The 21,167-nt window shown below is 40.4% G+C and overlaps 1 protein-coding gene across 1 annotated transcript; it reads right to left on the reverse strand.

The window, feature by feature from the left end:
- Positions 1 to 12,017: 12,017 nt before the first annotated feature.
- On the reverse strand, positions 12,018 to 16,162 carry LOC133923942 (probable amidase At4g34880). The gene is made up of 5 exons (XM_062369253.1): positions 15,507 to 16,162; positions 13,258 to 13,472; positions 12,913 to 13,152; positions 12,617 to 12,815; positions 12,018 to 12,519 (listed from the first exon to the last, which is right to left on the reverse strand). The coding sequence occupies exons 1-5, from the start codon at positions 16,017 to 16,019 to the stop codon at positions 12,163 to 12,165; spliced, it is 1,524 nt and encodes a 507-aa protein (XP_062225237.1). The 5' UTR covers positions 16,020 to 16,162; the 3' UTR covers positions 12,018 to 12,162.
- Between the last annotated feature and the right edge of the window lie 5,005 nt (positions 16,163 to 21,167).

Here is a 21,167-nt window from a genome sequence, read left to right on the forward strand (position 1 = left end):
AAACACTGCAAGGACCATTGAGGGAGTCAAACAAAAAGGTTGTTTTATTTAATGGTATTTGGTGTAAACTTCGAGGCGTATATGTCAGTGGTCAATCAGATGACCAATTAATGGAGAAGGCCCACTCAATGTACAAAGCCAAAGTAAAACAGTGTTTCATGCTTGTGTATTGGTGGAAATTGGTGAGAGACCAGCCAAAGTGGACCAGAAGCTACAATGAGAGTAAGAAAAGGAAGAAAGATCCAATTCCACTGCAAATTGTAGGAGAAACTCGTCCTCTAGGAACAAAGGCTACAAAAGCAAAGGCAGCCATGCCTGATACTTCTTTGTCACATGACAATCTTAAAATGTATTATGAAATGCAGGCCTTATGAGCTTCAATTGTAGAAAAATCTGCTGGTGTGCAACTCCGACTCTCCAAAGAGAATCTAGAAGCAGTACAAGCACAGGAGAGGACATCGGTTGCTACTGTCATCCTTTGGACATGGCATGCATTTTTTGGAGTTGTGGGATCAAACAATGACATTAATGTGCTGAACCAATCACCATTGTTCACAAATGTCTTGCAAGGGCGAGTTCCTCTTGTTTAATTTGATGTGAATGGAAGGTAGTATAAGATGGGTTACTACTTGATGGATGGAATATATCCTAAATGAGCAGCATTTGTGAAAACAATCAGTGCACCTCAGAGCGTTAGAGATAAATTATTTGCAAGAAAATAAGAAAGTGCAAGAAAGGATGTTGAATGGGAATTTGGAGCTTTACAATGACATGCGGCCCGCTATTAGCACCGATCAACCCTTAGCGACATCATGTATGCTTGCATTATATTGCACAACATGATAATTGAATATGAACGGGATTCATATGCTCATGATGGCAGGTATGACTTAAATTATGATCAGGGTAGAGATCATCCTATAGTAGAAGCAAAGTAGCACTAGGAACCTATTGATGGGTTCAGCAATTTGCTAGAAAAAAATGATAACATCCGTGATAGATTGAAGCATATCCGACTGAAAAAAGACTTAGTTCAGCATCTTCAGGATAGATTTTGAGTTGGATAGCAAAACAATTAGGTACTTCTGAGGCACTTACTACGTAATTTATGATTCAATTTACTCTACGAAACATGTTTTAGTTTTTTTCCATTGTGTTCTTGCAATAAAACTCCTAGTCGAAGCAGACTGTGTCAACCAGTATTGAGTAGATCAAAACTTAGTCGAGTTGACAAAAAGCTACTCGAGAACAAACCAAATCCACTCAAAATTTTCTTAGATTAAATACTAGATATTCTAGTAATGTTTGGATGGATTAAACCAAGATGAAACTTAATAAAAGCACAAGATTAATCGAAAACCAAAACCAAACATGCAGAATATAGAACATAGAGAAAATTCCGAATCAGCAACTCATAAACTTACAAAACTTGATTTTCATTGCATAGATGAGTTTACAAGATGCCTCTCCAAAACATCCAACAAGGATTTTCACGAAATCCCAAAACAGCTCTCTCGAGTTTCTCTATCTCTCTACTGCATTGTGCTACCCTGTTCTACGCTCTGTTGTACTCAACCCAATACAACGGACCTCTCTATGTATAGGGTAGCCACATGCACAAACGTGACCAAATCAAACTACAACTCCCTGTCGTATTCAATCTGCTCTCTATCCTCCTCTAATCACAAGAGGACAAACAACTTTCGCTAATTAAGCTAATTAGCCAACAACTCTTACGTAATCATGCATGCACATCTCCCATGCATACATGCATATACTTAACCAACTCAGAGTCTGTCTTCGACACTAACTCTTGTCTCAAGTCCAGCCACCACACAACTCCCTCATGCCTGCTCCGACTTGAACATGAATTAGTCTTCACTTCCTCTCACGATCAGATCGCCTCCTGCATCCATCGCGAAGCCTTTTCTCCATGTGCATTGTTTTCTCAGCTCGAACATCCCGCATGACATCCTCGATCACCACGACCTCAGTTCCTCCTGAACATAGTTGCCGAACCTCAATTTCTCCCTGAACTTAGTTCGTCGATCCGTCATCGACCACGTTTGCTTTCTAGCAACACCTACACATGAATCAAACAACAATCGAGTACGAGCACAAGTCCTTCCCAACTTGACTCAAGATCAGTTCACGCAAACTCCAAGCAAAAAACCAACACGCTACATAAGCATACCCAACTAACGCATCAAACCAACTATGCTATCCAAGTATATCTTAGCAACTCATGAACATCAACCAAATGTCATTATGCTAAATCACTTTGCTCTGCCAATTTCATCAATCAAACCAATTTTTCATCACATGATCTCACAATCTCCCCCTTGATGAAAACATTGGCAACCCTCATGTGAACATTGGCAACCTTTTAACAGACATTATTTGATTTTAAAATCAAACGCAAAGTGAAATCAAAAGATCAAAAAAATCATTTGAAGAAAAAAATTTCTCTCCCCCTTTGAAGAAAAAAAAATCCTTTGAACAAAAATGAGCAACTTTCTCTCCCCCTTTGGCAATGATTTTATCAAAAATTCAAAAGCGAGAATCAAATCTTGTTATTTCAATTATTTCAATGAGTATCAGAATTCATCCACATATATAACAAATACTCGACCAAGCCATACTATCAAGAATACTTGCACCAACCTGTCTACACATATAAAAATATAGTGTGAGCACAACTTATCGAGTATAATTAATGATTTATTTGCAAGGCATGGTCTCCCAATCTCAATCACTCGAATCCTCAATTTATATGCTATCAAAAACATGAATATCAAAAGTATGTCATTGTTTTTATTTAAAAAGACATATAACAAGATGCCAATTTTGATGTCAAGAACTTCTCATATTCTTTTGCAAGAAATTATATGCACCATCAACCTTATTCTATCCAACCATGCCAAGCCTATGTCAAAAAGACAATTAGAAGCTTAACACAATGATTTTGGTCATACACGACTTCTTCCAAGTTCATATCAAAGTGCAATGATAAGCAGTCTCGAAAAAAGAAGTATGATCGTGCATACTTTCTTGATCTTTTGTCTATCAACTATTATTCAACACTTTTTTATTTCTTTGATTCTTTCACATATAGCATTTTTATCAAAGATTAAAGCAATCAACAGAGTTTAGCCATGACAAAATTTAATTCAAGTTGTCATTTGATTTAAAAAGTCGTGATAAAAACTACATAGTTACACATATAGATATGAAGGTGCAAAAACTCCTATGTAGCATAAGCACTGGCTTCAAAAGTCACATATGTATCAGATATGATGTTCATCATATTTCATTATTTTCTTATTTTTATAAACTTCGACAAGTTCCAGGATTAAAAACTCCCCCTCAAAACAATCCCATAGGATGAATAACACCAAGTTCTCCCCCAAGAAAAATAAACTAAGAAGAATCCAAATGTTTTGTAAAAATGTCTGCCAATTGGTGTCCAGTATTCACACGGAGAAGTTCAATGGTTCCTTTTTCAACATTGTCTCTAAGAAAAATGAAATCTGATATCAATGTATTTAATCCGAGAATGTTGCACAGAATTTTTAGCAATACTTATAGCACTAGCGTTATCACAGAAAAATGGAACACTCTCTAAATTAACCACATAATCTTTAAGTGTGGCAACTCTCCAAAGACTTTATGGACAACAACTAGCAACAGCTACATATTCAGATTCAGCAGTAGATTGTGCAACAGAGGACTATTTCCTAGATGACCATGCAACAAGAGAATTACCCAAGAAATGACATGTACCAGATGTACTTTTTCTATAAATTCTACAACCTCCAAAATCAGCATCAGAAAAAGCTCTTAAGCTAATAGATGAAACAGAAAGCTAAGTGCAAAAATCTTGAGTTCAATGAAGATACCTTAGAATCCGTTTGACAGCTTGTCGATGTGAAGCGCATGGAGAAGCTTGAAATCGTGCACACAAGCATACAACAAGTTGTATGTCTGGTCTTGAAGCAGTGAGATACAAAAGTGATCCAATCATACTTCTATATTCTTTTTGATCAACTGGCTCACCATCTTCATCAGGATCTAGTCACCATCTTCATCAGGATCTAATGTTGTTGTTGCTCTAATAGGTGTCATGATCGGCTTGCTGTTTTCCATCTCAAAACGTCGTAGCAGGTCTCATGTATGACTTTGATGAACAAAAGTACCTTCTTTGATTTGTTTGACTTGAAGTCCCAAAAGGTACGTTAGTTCACCCATCATACTTGTCGGTGACATGGGAACCAGGGGTCCCCGAGTCCTGAGGCCAGGACAGCAGAGTGCCACGTGGCGCCCTCCCTCGGGGATTATCTCCCCGAAGTTCGAGAAGGCCAAGTTTTGGGAGAGTGTGCTCAGGGCCATGAACAGTGATCCCCGAGTACCGGAGTTCCCCGATGACCCGAGAAGGTCAAGTTCCGGAAGAGGGTGCTCGGGGCCATGAACAGTGGTCCCCGAGCACCCGAGTTCCCTGATGACAAGAGAAGTCAGTTCCGGGAGAGGGTGCTCGGGACCATGAACAGTGGTCCGCGAGAACCCGAGTTCCCCGAGGATCCGAGCAGCCAAGTTCCGGGAGAGGGCGATCGGGGCTATGAACAGTGGTCCCCGAGCACCCAAGTTCCCCGAGGACCTGAGAAGTCCTTCGCTGGTGGTCCTCACAAGGGCTTAGCGGTGAGGTGTCAATTGGTGAGAGCCCTGATGCTGCATTTAAGAGGGCGTGTGGCCTGTCACTTTCAACCACTCCCTCCACACTTGCTGTCAGTCCCTGCCACGGTCTGGCAGGGAGGCGTGGGGACATTTAATGCGCGGGTCCCATCGCGCGTCATCCGGCACGCCTCGGGATAACGTCGCAGGGCTCGAGGCGTAACGCCTGCCGCCCTGCTGTGTCAGTCTCGCTCTGACCGGGCGGACACGCGGGGCTGCTCGGTGGCTGCCCGGCGGGCCCTCCCCGCTGCACCCGCCAAAAAGCGGAATGATGACAACAAAGACCGGACGGGGGCGCGTTTTCAACCCTCCCTGTCACCTCAAGCTGCAGCCCATGATGGTTGCTTTCCATTTATGGCACCTTGGAACTTGCGCCATCCTTTCTGGGCATGCTACCCGCCCCGACGGGTATAAAAGAGGGGCGGGCTCCCTGGAGAAGAGCGACTGGGGTCGAAAAACAGAAGACATCGGAAGAACTTTGGACGACGATGACGGAAGAAGCACGAAGCTCTAGGCTTAGACAAACATCCTTGTAACACGAGAGATCCTCAGAGAGACATTCCCTGAGCATTTGTAGCATACACACAAGAGTAGGGTATTACGCTCCATACGGCCCGAACCTATCTAAAATCCCTTGAGCATTTATTTCCTCCTGCATCCGATCATCCATTCCACCTGCATCTCATTTACTCCCATTTATTTCACGTACGAGGCGGGCTCAGAATCATCCCCCTAGCCGAATCTCAATGGGGGTTCCTCCGGATCCCCGCATGTGGAGTTCATCCTCTGACAATACTCATCTCAAATTTCCTGCTTATCGTTTCTAAAAACTGGGACACCAAAGCATGAGAAGAACAACCAAAGATGATATCATCTACATAAATCTGAATAAATAGTTTATCATTTCCATGCTTGAGCACAAACAACGTTTTGTTCACTTTTCTCATTTCAAAACCCTTTTCAAGCAAAAAGGTTTTAAGCCTATCATACCATGCTCTAGGGGCTTGTTTTAAACCATATAAAGCTTTAGACAACTTGTATACATAATCTGGATATTTAAGATTTTCAAAACCAGGTGGTTGCTTAACATAAATCTCTTCATATATCTAGCCATTCAGAAAAGCACTTTTGACATCTATTTGATATAATCTAAAGCCTTTAGATGCAGCAAAATTTAAAAGAATTCTAATGGCTTTTAGTCTAGCAACTGGAGCAAAAGTTTCCTCAAAATCTAGCCCTTCTACCTGTGTAAAACCTTGAGCTATAAGTCTAGCTTTGTTTCTAACAACAACACCATCCTCACTTTGTTTATTTTTGAAAACCCATTTAGTACCAATAAGTGTATGACCCAGAGGAGGTGCGACAAGCTTCCATACTTTGTTGCGCTCAAAATTTTCAAGTTCCTCATGCATGGTATTGATCCAAGATTCATCAGTTAATGCATGTGAAACATCTTTGGGTTCAAAAGAAGCAAAAAAAGCTGAATGAGCATGAGAATTAGAATCAATAAACCTGGACCGTGTGACTCACTCATGCAAATCTCCAATCATCTGATCGGGTGAATGACTCCACTGAATGTGCAAAGGAGCTGTTACTCGAGAAGCAATCTCTTCTTCTCCTTCAATATGCACAAATGATGTAGTAGCTTGAGGATGTCCAACTGTAGGTGAAGCGATCGAAGGTGTCAAGGGATCTACAGCTCATTGTATCATCAGAATTAAAATCTCATCCTCATCGACCTCATCATCATCCACAAAAATGCTCTCAAACTCCCCCTGAATATGTGTACCTGTACCTACATCACTTGATCTAGTTCCAGGACTAGTCTCATTGAAAGTAACCTCACAGGTTTCAACAATTTTGTTAGTCTCCAAAACAAGCACTCGATAGCCACGAGTATGAGCAGGATATCCAAGAAAAATACCATCTGTTGATCTAGACTCAAATTTATCCAAATTTCTAGATTTTAGCACAAAACACTTGCAGCCAAAAACTCTAAAGTGAGATACACTAGGCCTATGTCCAAACCGCAGCTCATATGAAGTTTTACCCAATTTAGATCTCAAGAAAACATGGTTTGAAACATAACAAGCAGTAGAAATAGCTTCAGTCCAAAATTTTCTAGGGGTAGAAAATTCATCTAATATGGTCCTAGCCATCTTGACCAGAGTACTATTCTTCCTTTCAACTATACCATTTTGTTAAGGAATTTTAGGTGATGAAAAATGATGTTCAATACCTTTCTCACCACAAAAGAGATCAAAAGAAGAATTCTTAAATTCTGTTCCATTATCACTTCTAATCACTCTCAAAGATCCTAGGAGATCAACAGACAATCTAAGAGTAAACTTCTAAAATAACCAAAGGCTCCATCCTTAGATGCTATAAAGTAAACCCAAGAATATCTAGAGTAGTCATCAACAATAACAAGCACATACCATTTACCTCCAAAAGATTGTACTCTAGAAGGACCAACAGTATCAAAGTGTAAAAGTTGACCGGGTGCATTTGTGATAACCATGGTAATAGGTGGATGTGAACTTGAATGCATTTTACCATGTCTACAAGAAGAGCAAACTAATTCGCTATCACCCTTAAGCTTAGGCAAGCCACAAATAAGATCTAAACTACTAACTCGAGTGAGATGATATATACCAACATGACCAAGTCTATGATGCCAAAAGAATAAATTTTTAGAAATATTAGCAACAAGACATCTAAGCTTAGAAGAAGGTGATGCATCAAAATCAGCCTTAAAAACTCTTCCAAAACGTGAGATTCTAAAAACCTGATGACCTGAAGCATCTAATACTTTGCATACCTCGTATGCCGATTTATGATGTATTACTCGATCGAAGTTGCTCCTTCCCTAGCCTTGGATGATGAGGCTCCTTGCCTTGCTGTTTGCGTCGACATGAGACATGTTCTGTGCCGTCACTTCATTATTCTCAAGGACCACATATGGCTTGTAGACCTTTTCCCAAATTGCAAAGCCCTGTGCTTGAATATACACCTCCATCTTTGCCTTCAGAACTGAAAATCAACTCCGTCAAAAAAACAAGATTTGTGAAATACCTATATGAAGCCATGTTTTTAATTACTGATTAAGATCAATTAGAAAGGATTAAGGCTCTGATACTAATTGTAGGATCGAATATGCGCAAAATACCCAATCTGAGGGGGTGAATGATTGTGGAAACCAAATTCAAAGATTAACTCACCCAAATCAAAACTCAATTAAACTCGGTATTCCACTCGAAACAGAATGCACAAGCTCTGGAAACAACGATGTTGAGAATGATCTGCTGGTCGGATTGCTCCCAAATTTGGTCAGCAGAAACTAGATTCAAATACGAAACTAACCCAATAAGTATTGAGTAAATCAGATATGTGGATCAAAAGTTATTTCTGATCGAAGCAGACTATATCAACCAATGTCGAGTAGATCAAAACTTAGTCGAGTTGATAAAAAGCTACTCTAGAACCAACCAAATCCACTTGAAATTTTCTCAGATTAAACACTATATATTCTAGTAATGTTTCGGATGGATTAAACCAAGATGAAACTTGATAAAAATACAAGATTAATCGAAAACCAAAACCAAACATGCAGAATATAGAACATAGAGAAAATTCCCAATCAGCAACTCATCAACTTACGAAACTTGATTTTCATTGCATAGATGAGTTTACAAGATAACTCTCCAAAGCATCCAACAGACCTTTCTGTTTATAGGATAGCCACACGCACAAACGTGACTGAATCGAACTACAACTCCCTCTCGCATTCAATCTGGTCTCTATCCTCCTCTAATCACAAGAGGACAAAACAACTTCCGCTAATTAAGCTAATTAGCCAACAACTCTTACGTAATCATGCATGCACATCTCCCATACATACATGCATATATGTAACCAACTCAGAGTCCGTCTCTGACACTAACTCTTGTCTCAAATCCAGCCACCACACGACTCCCTCGTGCCTGCTCCGACTTGAACATGAATTAGTTTTCATATCCTCTCACGATTAGATCGCCTCCTGCATCCATCGCAAAGCCTTATCTCCATATGCATTGTTTTCTCAACTCGAACTTCCCGTATGACATCCTCGATCACCACAACCTCAGTCCCTCCTGAACCTAGTCGCCGAACCTCAGTTCCTCCCTGAACTTAGTTTGTCCATCCTTCATCAACCACGTTCCCCTTCGAGCAACACCTACACATGAATCAAACAACAATCGAATACGAGCACAAGTCCTTCCCTACTTGACTCAAGATCAGCTCACGTAAACACCACGCAAACTCCAAGCAAAAACCAACACGCTACATAAGCATACCCAACTAATGATAACGCATCAAACCAACTATGCTATCCAAGCATATATTAACAACTCATGAACATCAACCAAATGTCATTATACTAAATCACTTTGCTCTGCCAATTTCATCAATCAAACCAATTTTTCATCACATGATCTCACAAATTGACTAATGAGGAGGACTCGATTTCCTGCTCATTCTCCATCTAAGCTTAAGCAGCTACTGGTACAACTGTACGAAAACAAGACAAACATTCTTTCAACTTAAGCCACTATTTGATCAGCCAAATCAAGCACCTCTTTCAGTCATGAACCTGCATGATTTGATCAGCCAACGATCCTTCACTAGCAAACTTAAGTATTCGAATAAGAAAATTGATGTCCTGCAATTCTAATTCATGCATAGTCCATCAATATGACTTTAGAGCATGAAGCAGTACAGCACTGTGCACTGGATGCACACTACGGCTAAAGGGCCAGTATAATCAAATAAGAGGAATATGACATATGCTACACAGCTATGGCATTTCATTTAACAAGTGGTGTATCTGATCTCTTCGACGTTGTAGTACAGCTTGCCACCCCAGGTGACACCGGTGGTTAGCCACAACTTGCCCTTGGTATCCACCACCTCCGTGGCGTCGGCCTCCTCCACCCACAATGTGTGTGACACCACCTTACTGCGCCCATTGCAATCATTCATGAATCAATCACAGGCGACGTGAGCTTACCTCAATTTTGTGGCGTGGAGCTCGATTTGGTGTGGGGAGGATCTCAAATCATCGGCGTGGAGGTCAATTTCATGGTCTTCCACTGCCAAGCTCATCCATGGATGCTCGATTTCGAGATTTGCTGTCGCCGGGTCAGATAGCGACGGATGCACCACCACTACCAGGACTGTGCCAAGTTCTTCGAGCGCGTGGACTGTGCCGTGAGCTCTACCTTGCCGGATGCTATTGCTAGGTGACTTCCTCCTCCTCATAGGCGCATGACTTGGTGGAGGAGCCAGTGGTCTGCACGGGTTCTAGGAGCTCGGGTTGGGAATTTGGGAGCATAAGAGAAGCACTGAGGAAGTGAACTACGGAGAGGACGAGCAGGTCATTAAATGTGATGAAATTTTCCATGTGTGTTGTAGCCAAACAAACGCTTACACAGGCTCTTAGCTATTTAAGCATCCCTAAAATATTTATTCTCATAGTAGGTTTAGGCTCTTATATAATTGCATGATGATATAGTATTTTTCTCTCTCTTTAAAAGATTGTATAAGCATCTTTGCGTTGTACGTGCCCTTACTCAGCAGAGTATAAGTGTATGTTTAGTTTCTTCGGTCACCATTGCAAGGTTAGGTAAAGCAAATCTTGCTAGAAAAGGAGAGCCAATTTAGCTCTCTCAAAAGTAAAGAAATCCTTATTCATCTTGCTCAAATTCAAACTAAGCAAAATAACCAAACATACTCACTTGTCCTCTATCATTGCTAAGTAAGGATGGGAAAAAAGCTAAACATACCATAAGTTTTACTGTATCAGTGTCAGTTAAAAATAAATAGTGATAAGAGTTTTTGAACCAATACTAATAAGAGTTTTTCTTGCAGTGGTTCCTGTTAGACACCGATTTTTGTTTTGGTCGCCCTGTGATGCCCGTACCTACATACGCGCTAAGCGTAAGCTTGCAAGCATCGGGTTCGTGCTGATCGTCGCGTGGCCAGATAGGTGCATAGCCCAGGATATTGCAAGCACGGCCAAGGACCCACTTGTCATACTCGTTCGCTGCACACTCGGGACTGCTTTAACCCATATTTAACGGTTCAGTTATCAGCTAAATTATCCTATTTTACCGATGTGATGTTAAAAATGATCATTGGCATAGCTAGGTGCTAAGCTGATGATGCGATAAGGCCCCAATATAATGCCCGTATGATAAACATATGTGGAGCAATTTTTCGATCCAATCAACGTAGGTCCAAAAGAAAGATAATGACTAGGACTTGTTAGAATATATGGAATTAGTCCATTATATTTTTATAATTTTAAATAAATTTTAAAGGTCCAACTATATAGGGAAAGTATATATTATTTAGTCATATTTTACTAATAAAAGTGGGTAGAGACCAATTTAAAAGGGTTTCTTTTATTTATCCACTTAGTATGTGTGGATGAGAGGACTAGAAGAACGCGCACACGTGCTTGCTTCTCCAAGCCGTGGCCATGGTCAGGGCCGGGACACGGGGGCATGGCAACTGCGTGAATAGTCTGCCAAAATCGGGTCAGTTGCTTGCGCAGGTCCGGCCTTCTTTTACGATTTTTTTCTTTTTGCTGTGTGGACAAATGAATAAATATTCAAGACTTCGAGCTTGGTGGCTTAACCATCTCTGATTGTGGTGCGTCTCAACCGTGCGACTCTCCCTCTATATATATGTCAGTCACCACACAAAGAAGAGACGCGAGACACCACACGAAATTAAGGTTTTGCCAATTTCTCTCTATTGCACCGTTGCACGTAGTCTACTCCATCCCGTTGCACTGACATGTACTGACGAACGGGAGAGCAGATCTCCGAAACCCATCGCCCTTGGGATCATACACGGGAGAGGGTGAATAAGGTTTTTAGAAAGCGCTCATTGCGATTGCTCACGATCTGCTTCCTCTACATCATCGTGATCTATTTCAACTATTTTTTTTTGTCATCGCCTACTAGAGCGGCAACACGGTGGGCTCTGCATCGACTACTTCATCTTCATCATTATATATTACATCGAGCATCGAAATCACGGGGAGTTTGTATCTCACGTCACTGTCAGGTATGTATGTAAATCTTACTTAGTACCTAGTAGAGTATATCTGCTGGTCGAGTACCTAATCGAATATCTTTTCGAGAACATGGTCTAGTTGAGACGTGTTGAGACTTATCGAACCCTACTCAAGGCTAGTCGAATTTAGTCGGAGCTAGTTGGAACACAGTCGTTATTGATTATTTGCATATGTTCTTATTCATTTTATATCAAAAATTAAATTAAGTTAAATCTGAAAACGCTATTACTTCTAACAGGACTATCACTCAGCAAATTGTGATCGAGCTTAGTCAGTCACTCGACCATGATATTCCACTAAAATATGTTCTACTGCCTGAACATTGGAAGCTTTCGCACTTTGGAAGCCTGCTCAAACGCATAAGCAATCTCAATCAGCCTTGGCTCGTAGCCCTTGAGCCCACCGAAGCTTATTGCAAAGGGTGCTCCCTGCTCGTCGTAGCCGGCAGGCACGGCGATGCCGGGGAGGCCATCCAGGGCAAGGACCGTGGCGGCACTCGAGTCCGGTGCCACAATTGCGTCCAGCTGGTGCTCCTTCACCAGCTTCTCTACGCCATTCGCCGATAGCTCTCCGAGCTGTTGGATTGCAGCCTTCTCTACAGGACCAATGCCGGTGGTGTTTTCAGACAGCAAGAAGATGAGCTGACCGAACTGTTTTAGCATCTCCTACGGTTCATGAGTCAATTTGTCCAGACTTTGTTAACGAGAAAATAACGAAAAATCCATTTATCGATTTTATAAAGGTCTAAGACTCAGAACTAACCTCGTCTGGATGTGCATTGTTGAATGCTATTATTTCAGCCAGGGAACGAACAGGCGAGTATGACAAATCCGACAAATAAGCGTTCAGGGCTATCTTGAACTCTGCTGCCAGTGCAACCAGCTCACCACTTATAGTAGCATTCTGTATGACAGCCATATTTGCTATCTCAAGGTTCTCGATCACAACCGCTCCATGTTTCCTTCAAAGAAAAGCATAAATTAATTAGTTGTTCTACTGCTACTTCCAACACTGATGCTCCCAAATAATCAGTAAAGCAGTCAAGGTTCCAAAATTACCTTATTGTGTTGAGAAGCTGCTTGTACACCATCTGCCGCACCGTTCCATCCGCAAAATCAAATAATCCATTTAGTACGCCTATTCTCTTGTCTTTTAACCCATCAATCTTCAAGAACTGCTTGTATCCACCTTCAGGGATGTACATGGACGCCGCTCTCGTGGCTGCGGCGTCAAGTTCATCATAGCCCACAATGGCATCCAACACAAGGACGGCATCGGCCACGGTGCGGCAGATTGGTCTGCATTCCGAAACAAAATCAAGTTTTTTCGTGCATTATCTGTAGGATTGTCAAAATTTTTAGTGGTTACCATTTCTCGATAACTACTGCTGTATGCATGCTTACCCAACTGTGTCCTGCCTAGGAGAGATAGGAATGACCCCAGCCCGGCTTGTCAACCCAACCGTCGGTTTGATCCCGACCACCGAGTTCAACGATGACGGGCAGAGTATGGATCCATCCGTTTCTGTGCCCAATGTCACCGCCGCCATGTTTGCCGCCGCTGCTATTGCTGGACCCGTGCTAGATCCGCACGGCGGCGAGGTTAGAACGTAGGGATTCTACATGTATTTTCACAAAAATCATTATCTGAAAACTGTGTATTCACAAAAATGAAACCACCATGGTTAGAGCAGCCAATATTCATTGTTTTCTTTTCTTTTTTTTTAAAGATAAGGCCTGAATGTGAAATTCGAGGTTATTTTGGTATGTGCAAGCACAAGTCATCTTGATGTGTTTGTCTCTTAGCACAAGTCATCTTGAAGTTATTTAGGCCTGAATGTTTGTCTCTTAGCACAAAATTATATAAAGAAAATAAAATAAAAGGTAAATAAAAACCTAAGAAGTATATATGTACATATGAGTATAAATATATGCATATACATATGAAAAGGTTTATTCTTTTTATTTGATATATATATATAAATATGTGTTGGTTGAAATGTTTGTGTGTGTGTGTTGTTCATATATATATACACACACACAGTGAGTATATTCTGCGCCTAATCATACTGTAACTTACTGTTGCACCACTCCAGTTACAACTTAAAAAACTATCAGTTACAATTCGATAGATAGACTAGTTACACGTGCGTCTAGAAGTACATAATTGCAACACGAGAAGCTAACGAGTTACATTTTAGATTGTAATACTATTACATTCGTGTTCTTTAGGTTATACATCATTAGGCAAGGAATTCGTTAGGAATTACATTCATTCATAATGCAATTGCAACTCAATTTTTTTATGTACATCAGGTTGTAACTCACTGTCTCGTGGATTATAACTCTACTATTTTTTAGATTATAACTAGGGCTGCACAACAGTAACTAGAGTTGAGCGTAGATATATAATATATATACAATATATATCTATATATACAAGGATATATGCTTCATACATGTATGTATGTGTATAGAAATACAAGGAGAAAAGAAAAACAAAATAACAAAACCTCTATCAGGCCGACTGAAATGATCGAATGACCAAGAGAGAGGTGAATTGAACCCTAATTAAAATTATTTCAACCGAACTCTAGAGCAAATAAATAACCTTATCCTAAATGAAAAGTAAAGCAACTACAACAACCAAATTTTTAAAAGGATACATGTTTGGCTTTAATTGGGATACCTGTTTTTTTAAAGGCATCAATACGTTGTTCCTGTTTATGGATTATCCTTTTTTTTACTGTTCTCTCATATTTTTATCACTTTTCTTTTGTTCTATGTAATTTGAATGTGCAACAAATCAAAAATAATTTGTATGATTAAAGTCACAAAGACGACGGCCATCCATCAGACGAGGTATGGTTTAAATTTACCTTTTTTGAACTTTCGACTAGCGATTGATATGTTTTACTGCATAAGGTGCACAACAGATTTCGTCCCACAAGCGCAATCAGAATTTTAAAAATTAGACATCATTATTCACAAGTGTACTTGAATTTTTCATCAAAATTAGTTCGGATTTCGATATAATTTTATCAGCTTCTCAGAACATACGTCTAGAAATGGTAGAGAACATTCAGATAAGAGTTTGCCCAAGTTATCCGCAGAGCAAAAGCAAATTTATCAACTGTGGCTAGATAGTCTTATTTAACTTCTTTATGTTAGTTTTTATTTTCTCTAGCTCTAAATTTATAAAATGGCTCGTGCTATGGGGAACTCTCCCATAGTTTTTTGGTTAAGAAAAGTGTTGGTCTAAAACTACTCTTAATATTTTGTTTCTTAGATAATGTCTAAGAAATTTATATTAAGAAACATGTTTATAATGCATGTATGTGTTTTGTTTATTTTTCAGTATTTTAAAATAATTTATTATCTCACAATCATCTATAGTTGATCAAAAGGTAGTTTCTTTCACAAGAAACGAGCTACTTCTCTCCTTTCTAAATTACTTACCACATCATTTTTTTAGTTAAGTGGACACCTAATTAATATTAAAAAACTAAGTACCGAGAGTAGACTAAGATGCATTAGAAACTGTATCAATATTCAGAGTGGGACCACTGATGCTACGGAATTAATAATCCCACCAATAAAAATGTGTGGCCGATGCGTTGGTGACCCGTATGAAAGAAAGCGAAAGCGCTCACCCTGCCCTGGCCGCCACGCGCGCTCCACCCGCCGGTGCCGATGGCGCTGCGGAAGTTGGCCCACTCGTCCATGTTGGCCTTGCCAAGCACAACCGCGCCCGCGCGCCGCAACCGGGCCACCACGCCGGCGTCTCGCCTGACCGCGGAACCCAACAGCGCCAGGGACCCGGCCGTCGTGTTGAGCCGGTCGCGCGTCGCGATGTTGTCCTTGAGCAGGACGGGCACGCCGTGCAGCGCGCCGATCTGACCATCACCCGACGACCGCCGCTCGGCGTCCGCCTGCTCCGCCTGCTGGAGCGCGTCCGGGTTGACCTCGACAACGGCGCAGAGCAGCGGGTTGAGGCGGCGGATCTGGCCCAGGTAGAACCGGACGAGCGCCGTCGAGGTCACGCTGCCGTTCTTGAAGCCCTGGTCGATGGCGTCGAGGGTGGCCTCCTGGAACTCGAAGCCGGGGCAGCTGCCGGCTGTGAGCGCGAGGAGGGCGGCGAGCAGCAGCATGCGCAGCCGAGCCATGCTTTGTCTGTTCGATGCACTGCTGGTGTGCACGATGGGCTTATGAATCTTTCTGGGAAAAATGCAAAGAAACCCTAAAAATCACTTGAATTTTGATTTTCCCCTTTAAAATTGTTTGTTGAGAAAACCTCTCAAAAATTCGGCTTTGTTGCAAAAACATTCCTAAAAATTCAAAAAAAAAATAAAAAATCATAAAACATTCTAAAAAAATTAGAGACAATTCTAAGACCTTTTGTGAAATATTTTTTTCAAAAATAATACCCTTTGCATCATATTTCATGGAGAGGAAGTTTGAAAAAAAGAAAAACGTGTAACTTATTTATTAATTCGAGTTAAATGCATAGTTAATTATTTACCAATCCAAAAATCATGAAACCAATTTTTTAGTCTTCTTACATGATCCTCTATCTTCTAAAAATACATGAAATCTAGAAATAGTTATTGTAACGTACAGGATTGAGTAAATATGTTGCAGATAGATTAATTTATAACTAATCCATAACACCACCAAAATTAGTGAAACCACGTTTGTTAGTTTACTTAAAAATTATTTGTGTAGGAAAAATAATGGTAGATATGACAAAGTTAAAATAATATGAGTTAATAAATGAGCTGCACGTTTTTTTTTCTAAACTTCCTCTCCATGAAATATGATGCAAAGGATATTATTTTTGAAAACAAAAATTCACAGAAGATCTTAAAATTGTCTCTAGTTTTTTTAGAATTTTTTTGTGATTTTTTAACTTTTTTAAAAAAAAATTGGGGGGAGGGTTTGCGACAAAACCAAACCTTTGGAGGGTTTTTTTAACAAAACAACTTCAAAATCCAAATGACTTTGGGGAGTTTGCATTTTTTTCCCATCTTTCTGTGACCTTACTGACATGGAACTCTGTTTTTGCTTTTGTGTTCTTCCATTTGTCAGGCTCTTGTAGATTGGACCTATTCCATGAAAATGCTAGATGCCTTGCTCGAAAACATTGATGCCATTCATGAGCTTCCAAAATTAAGTAGTTGCATTATGTTCTTCCTTTGTCACCGTCGTTGAAGACATGGTAAAGTAGGTTAGAACTCATACAACACATGGCCGCAAAAGCAGTCAGCACGGTAAGACAAAAAGAAAACGCTTTTTTTAGTGTCGGGAAACCAACGGCTAAAGAAAAAGAACGAAAAGATAATCAAGAATATAGGAGATGGAGATTTAACGTGGAAAATCTTTACGAGGAAAACCACGGGCTTCTAGATAAAAATTGCAACTAACCAAGATAAAAGAGGTATATACCATCCGTCCAACAAAAGAGGTACAGGAAAAAGTAAACGAAACCGATATCCTTGGATTTTAAGCACTTGGTGAATACGTTCAGTATGACATTCTATTCCATCACTCATCCTTTTGAATTTTAATTGACAGCTAGCGATTTGAATGTTACTTTGAACTCAAGTTAAATGTTCCATTGCTGAGTGGAAAGTTTTCAATCCTCTCTTTTGATTTGAAGGCGTCATTAAAAAATGCTAGGCATTGGCAAGAAGAGAGAGACTATTGACCAAACACATACATGACATCTCCCATGGCTTCTTCCCCTGGCTTCTCTCTTCAGCTGCAATGTTCTAGTTTTTCTGCATTCCGAGATTTTGTGGCAATTTCTGCAGTTGTCTTAGTTAACCCCGACAAAGTTGTTCACAGTGTTCTGTCTGATGCAGCATTGGCAGCACTAAAGCAGGGGAGACATATGCTATGTTGAGATTGTGAAAGCTTATCGGATAATTCTGGTGGTTTTATAATGGATTGTTTGTTAACCCCAGCATTCCCCTTTTTCCTTCTTTGCTTCCAAGTTTTAAAGTTCCTTCGAACTTAAGCAGGTAACACATATTATCTAGTAAAAAGGAGAGATCCACTGAAGGAGCAAATATCCTTTTTCCTTAATAAATTGCACTAGACTCGTAAATATGCAGATATGGTACACAAGAAATTGAACTATTTCTCCACTGATTTAAGGAAAAGCAATGGTAAGGAGACAAAACAAATATTGGGATGAATTTCTTTTCTTAACTAGGGTGTTTATAATCCTCTGCTACCGATTCAACCCAGGCAAAGAGCTGCGCACACCCAAACTCAGCATCGCCATAGCCATGCTTGCTTTAGTTTTGCCACTCTCCTACGACGCTGATGTACCTTCTACTTCTTCAACATTGGAGGCCTTCGCACTTTGGTAGCCTGCTCAAACGCATAAGCCATCTCGATCAACCTCGGCTCGTAACCCTTGAGCCACTGTAGCAAATGCTGAAGGGGACACCCTGTTCATCATACCCAGCCGGCACCACAATGCCGGGGAGACCAATGTAGGCAATGAGTGGGGTGGCGTCCGAATCAGGTGTTAGAATTGCGTCAAGCTGGTGTTCGTTCATCAGCTTAACCACCCTATTTTCCAACAACTCCTCCAGCTGATGAATTATAGCGCTCTCCCAGGGGCCAATGCCAATACTGTTTGAGATTCTCCTATAGTTCATCAGTCCAAATTTTATGTTACTCAATGAACAATTGGCAAAATTAACTCTTTTCACAGGTTTATAAAATTTATAGTCTCTGGAATCCACAAATATGAATATAGTCACTTGTAATCTTTACAAGGTATAGGTAACTTGCAAGAGGGAGCAGAAGAGTTAGAAATCAGTTGGAAACTAACCTCAACAGGATGAGCATTGTTGAATGCTACTATTTCTGCAAGATAACGGATCGGAGAGTACGATAGATTAGACAAATAATTGTTCAGGTTGAACTTGAACTCTGCTGTTAGTGCCGTCAGCAGTCCACTTCTAGTGATGTCTAGTATACCACTCAAATTTGCTATCCCAAGGTTCTCGATCACAGTCGCTCCGTATTGCCTTCAAACAAGAGTAGACATCAAATAAAAAAAGTTGCTTAGTTCAGGTTCTATAAGAAATGGAAATGCCTATAAGTTAGTATACTAGATTTGAGTTGACTACGAAATAAAACAATTTTTATTTAAGGACCCCCAACTTCTGACGGGTAGATAAGGCTAAACAGTCTCATTTAAACCACAAAATGGGTCCTTCATTGATGCAGGCAGACTTGTTATGGTTCGGGTGGGTAGTCTCTGCAACACCCATATACCACATGATCGTATTGGATCTTCCCAAATGGGTTCTCAAAGCTATTGATGAAAGAAAAAGGGGCTTTTGTGGAAGGGTCAAGAACAGGTCAATGGCGGCAATTGTTTGGTCTCCTGGCATCGTGTGTGTCGGCCAATTCAATTTGGTGGTTTGGGAATTCTTGACTTGGCCACTTTTAGATGGGCACTTCGCATTAGATGGTTGTGGTTGCGCAAGACTGAACCTTCTCGGGCATGGGTTGGTTTGAAGGTTCAAATTCCTCGCATTGCATCGGCTTTATTTGATATTGCCATAGAGACAATCATTGGAGATGGCACAAGCACACTATTCTGAACGGATAAGTGGCCGCATGGTAGGTCCATTTCGGGTTTGGTTCCTAACATGTCCCCTCTTGTCCTTTGATGTGTGCTCGAGTTGAGGACTGTATGTCAGGCTTTAGATCATCACCAGTGGGTGTCAGATATCAAAGGGTCTCTCTCTATCAGTGTTTTGGTGGAATATCTTCAGCTATGGAAGTTATTGGAATCGGTCATTTTGCAGCATGGTGTGAGTGATCAGCATATTTGGAGGCCCTCTAGGTCGGGCATATATTCAAGTAAATCAGCGTACAATTCTTTCTTCATAGGTTCTACCAATTTCGCTCCTTGGAAACTTGTCTGGAAGTCTTGGGCTCCTCTTCGGTGCAAGTTCTTCCTTTAGCTTGTTATTCTCAACAGATGTTGGACTGACGATCGACTGGCTACCAGGGGCTTGCCTCATCCTGCTTCCTGTCTGCTTTGTGATCAAGGTGTTGAATCCATTTAGCATTTGCCGGTCACTTGCGTGTTTCCTTGGCAGGTGTGGCTCATCATTCTTCAGAACCTTGGTCTATAGCCAGTGGCACCCTAGCCAACTGATGTTGTGTTCTCTGAATGGTGGTTGGGTGCGTACAAGATGGTCATAAAGCTGCAGAGGAAAGGTTTCAATTCTCTTGTCATTCTTGTGGCTTAGGAGTTATGGAAGTATCGTAACAACTGCATCTTCAATAATGCATCTCTGAGTGTCAATTCGGTGGTGAGAATGGTGTTAGTCAACGGTGTTATATGGTGTGCTGTCAGAGCTAGAAGCCTCTGAGGTTTATTGGATAGTTAGTTGTGACCTTTTAAATTTTGGTTCTTTGGTCGTTTTTCTTTTTGTGTAGTGCATTATTGTTCTAAGTTTCTCGGTGTGTAACTACTACTTCCTTGTTTTAATGAAATGACCCTAGCTCTCCTACATCTTCTTGAAAAGAAACCACAAAATCGTTATTGAGAAACTATCCGTTCAATTATTGAGGAATATCAACTTGGAATATAACCATGACAAACAAAGTGGTTGGTCTTGACCGGTCCAAGTTACATCATTTTATCTATTTTTTGTGCTACTACACTGTCACACACCATAAAGAAACGAATTATACAGATGCAATATTCAATTCATTTGAAGGTAAATTAAATTTTACAGTAAGCAAATATATAATTTCAGAAATAAATATATAATGTAACCATAAAACATAACATAGAAGAACAAACCAACCATTGGAACTTCCTGAACAACGCATTTTTTTGTGAAACAAAAAAAAAGGGTAGGTATTCCAAATATAATGGTCCTTACAGAAAAATAACATATATTGTTGAGACTGCAGAAACAACACATTAAAGAGATTGACTATGAGCAGTATAAAACTACCATAAAAGCTAAGTTTTTTCGTCATAGCTTCACTTCACGTATTAATGATGGCTTGACGATAAGTAATATAAAACTAACATATACAATTGTCCTATACATATATGGATTTCTTAGGGTTTCTTAGATTCTCGGAGCATACGATTGTATCTCGAAAAAGAATCCCTGGATATATAGAAACAGCCCGTATGTGCCAAAATATCTCTTAAACAAGTAAGTCTATCTTTAAGATTAAGAATCCTACTCAGAAAGAAGTCCGAATATTACACTGTAACCCCCATATATATATACAGAGCCGGGGAACAAGATACAACA

Source organism: Phragmites australis, chromosome 7 (assembly GCF_958298935.1).
Source record: "Phragmites australis chromosome 7, lpPhrAust1.1, whole genome shotgun sequence".
Classification (NCBI taxonomy): Eukaryota; Viridiplantae; Streptophyta; class Magnoliopsida; order Poales; family Poaceae; genus Phragmites; species Phragmites australis.

Coding starts and splice junctions, on each gene's coding strand:
- LOC133923942 (XM_062369253.1), bottom strand. CDS start 16,019: ATGGCTCGGCTGCGCATGCTGCTGCTCGCCGCCCTCCTCGCGCTCACA. Junction 13,473..15,506: donor CGCGTGGCGGCCAGGGCAGG/GTGAGCGCTTTC, acceptor AAATACATGTAG/AATCCCTACGTTCTAACCTC. Junction 13,153..13,257: donor CCTAGGCAGGACACAGTTGG/GTAAGCATGCAT, acceptor TTCGGAATGCAG/ACCAATCTGCCGCACCGTGG.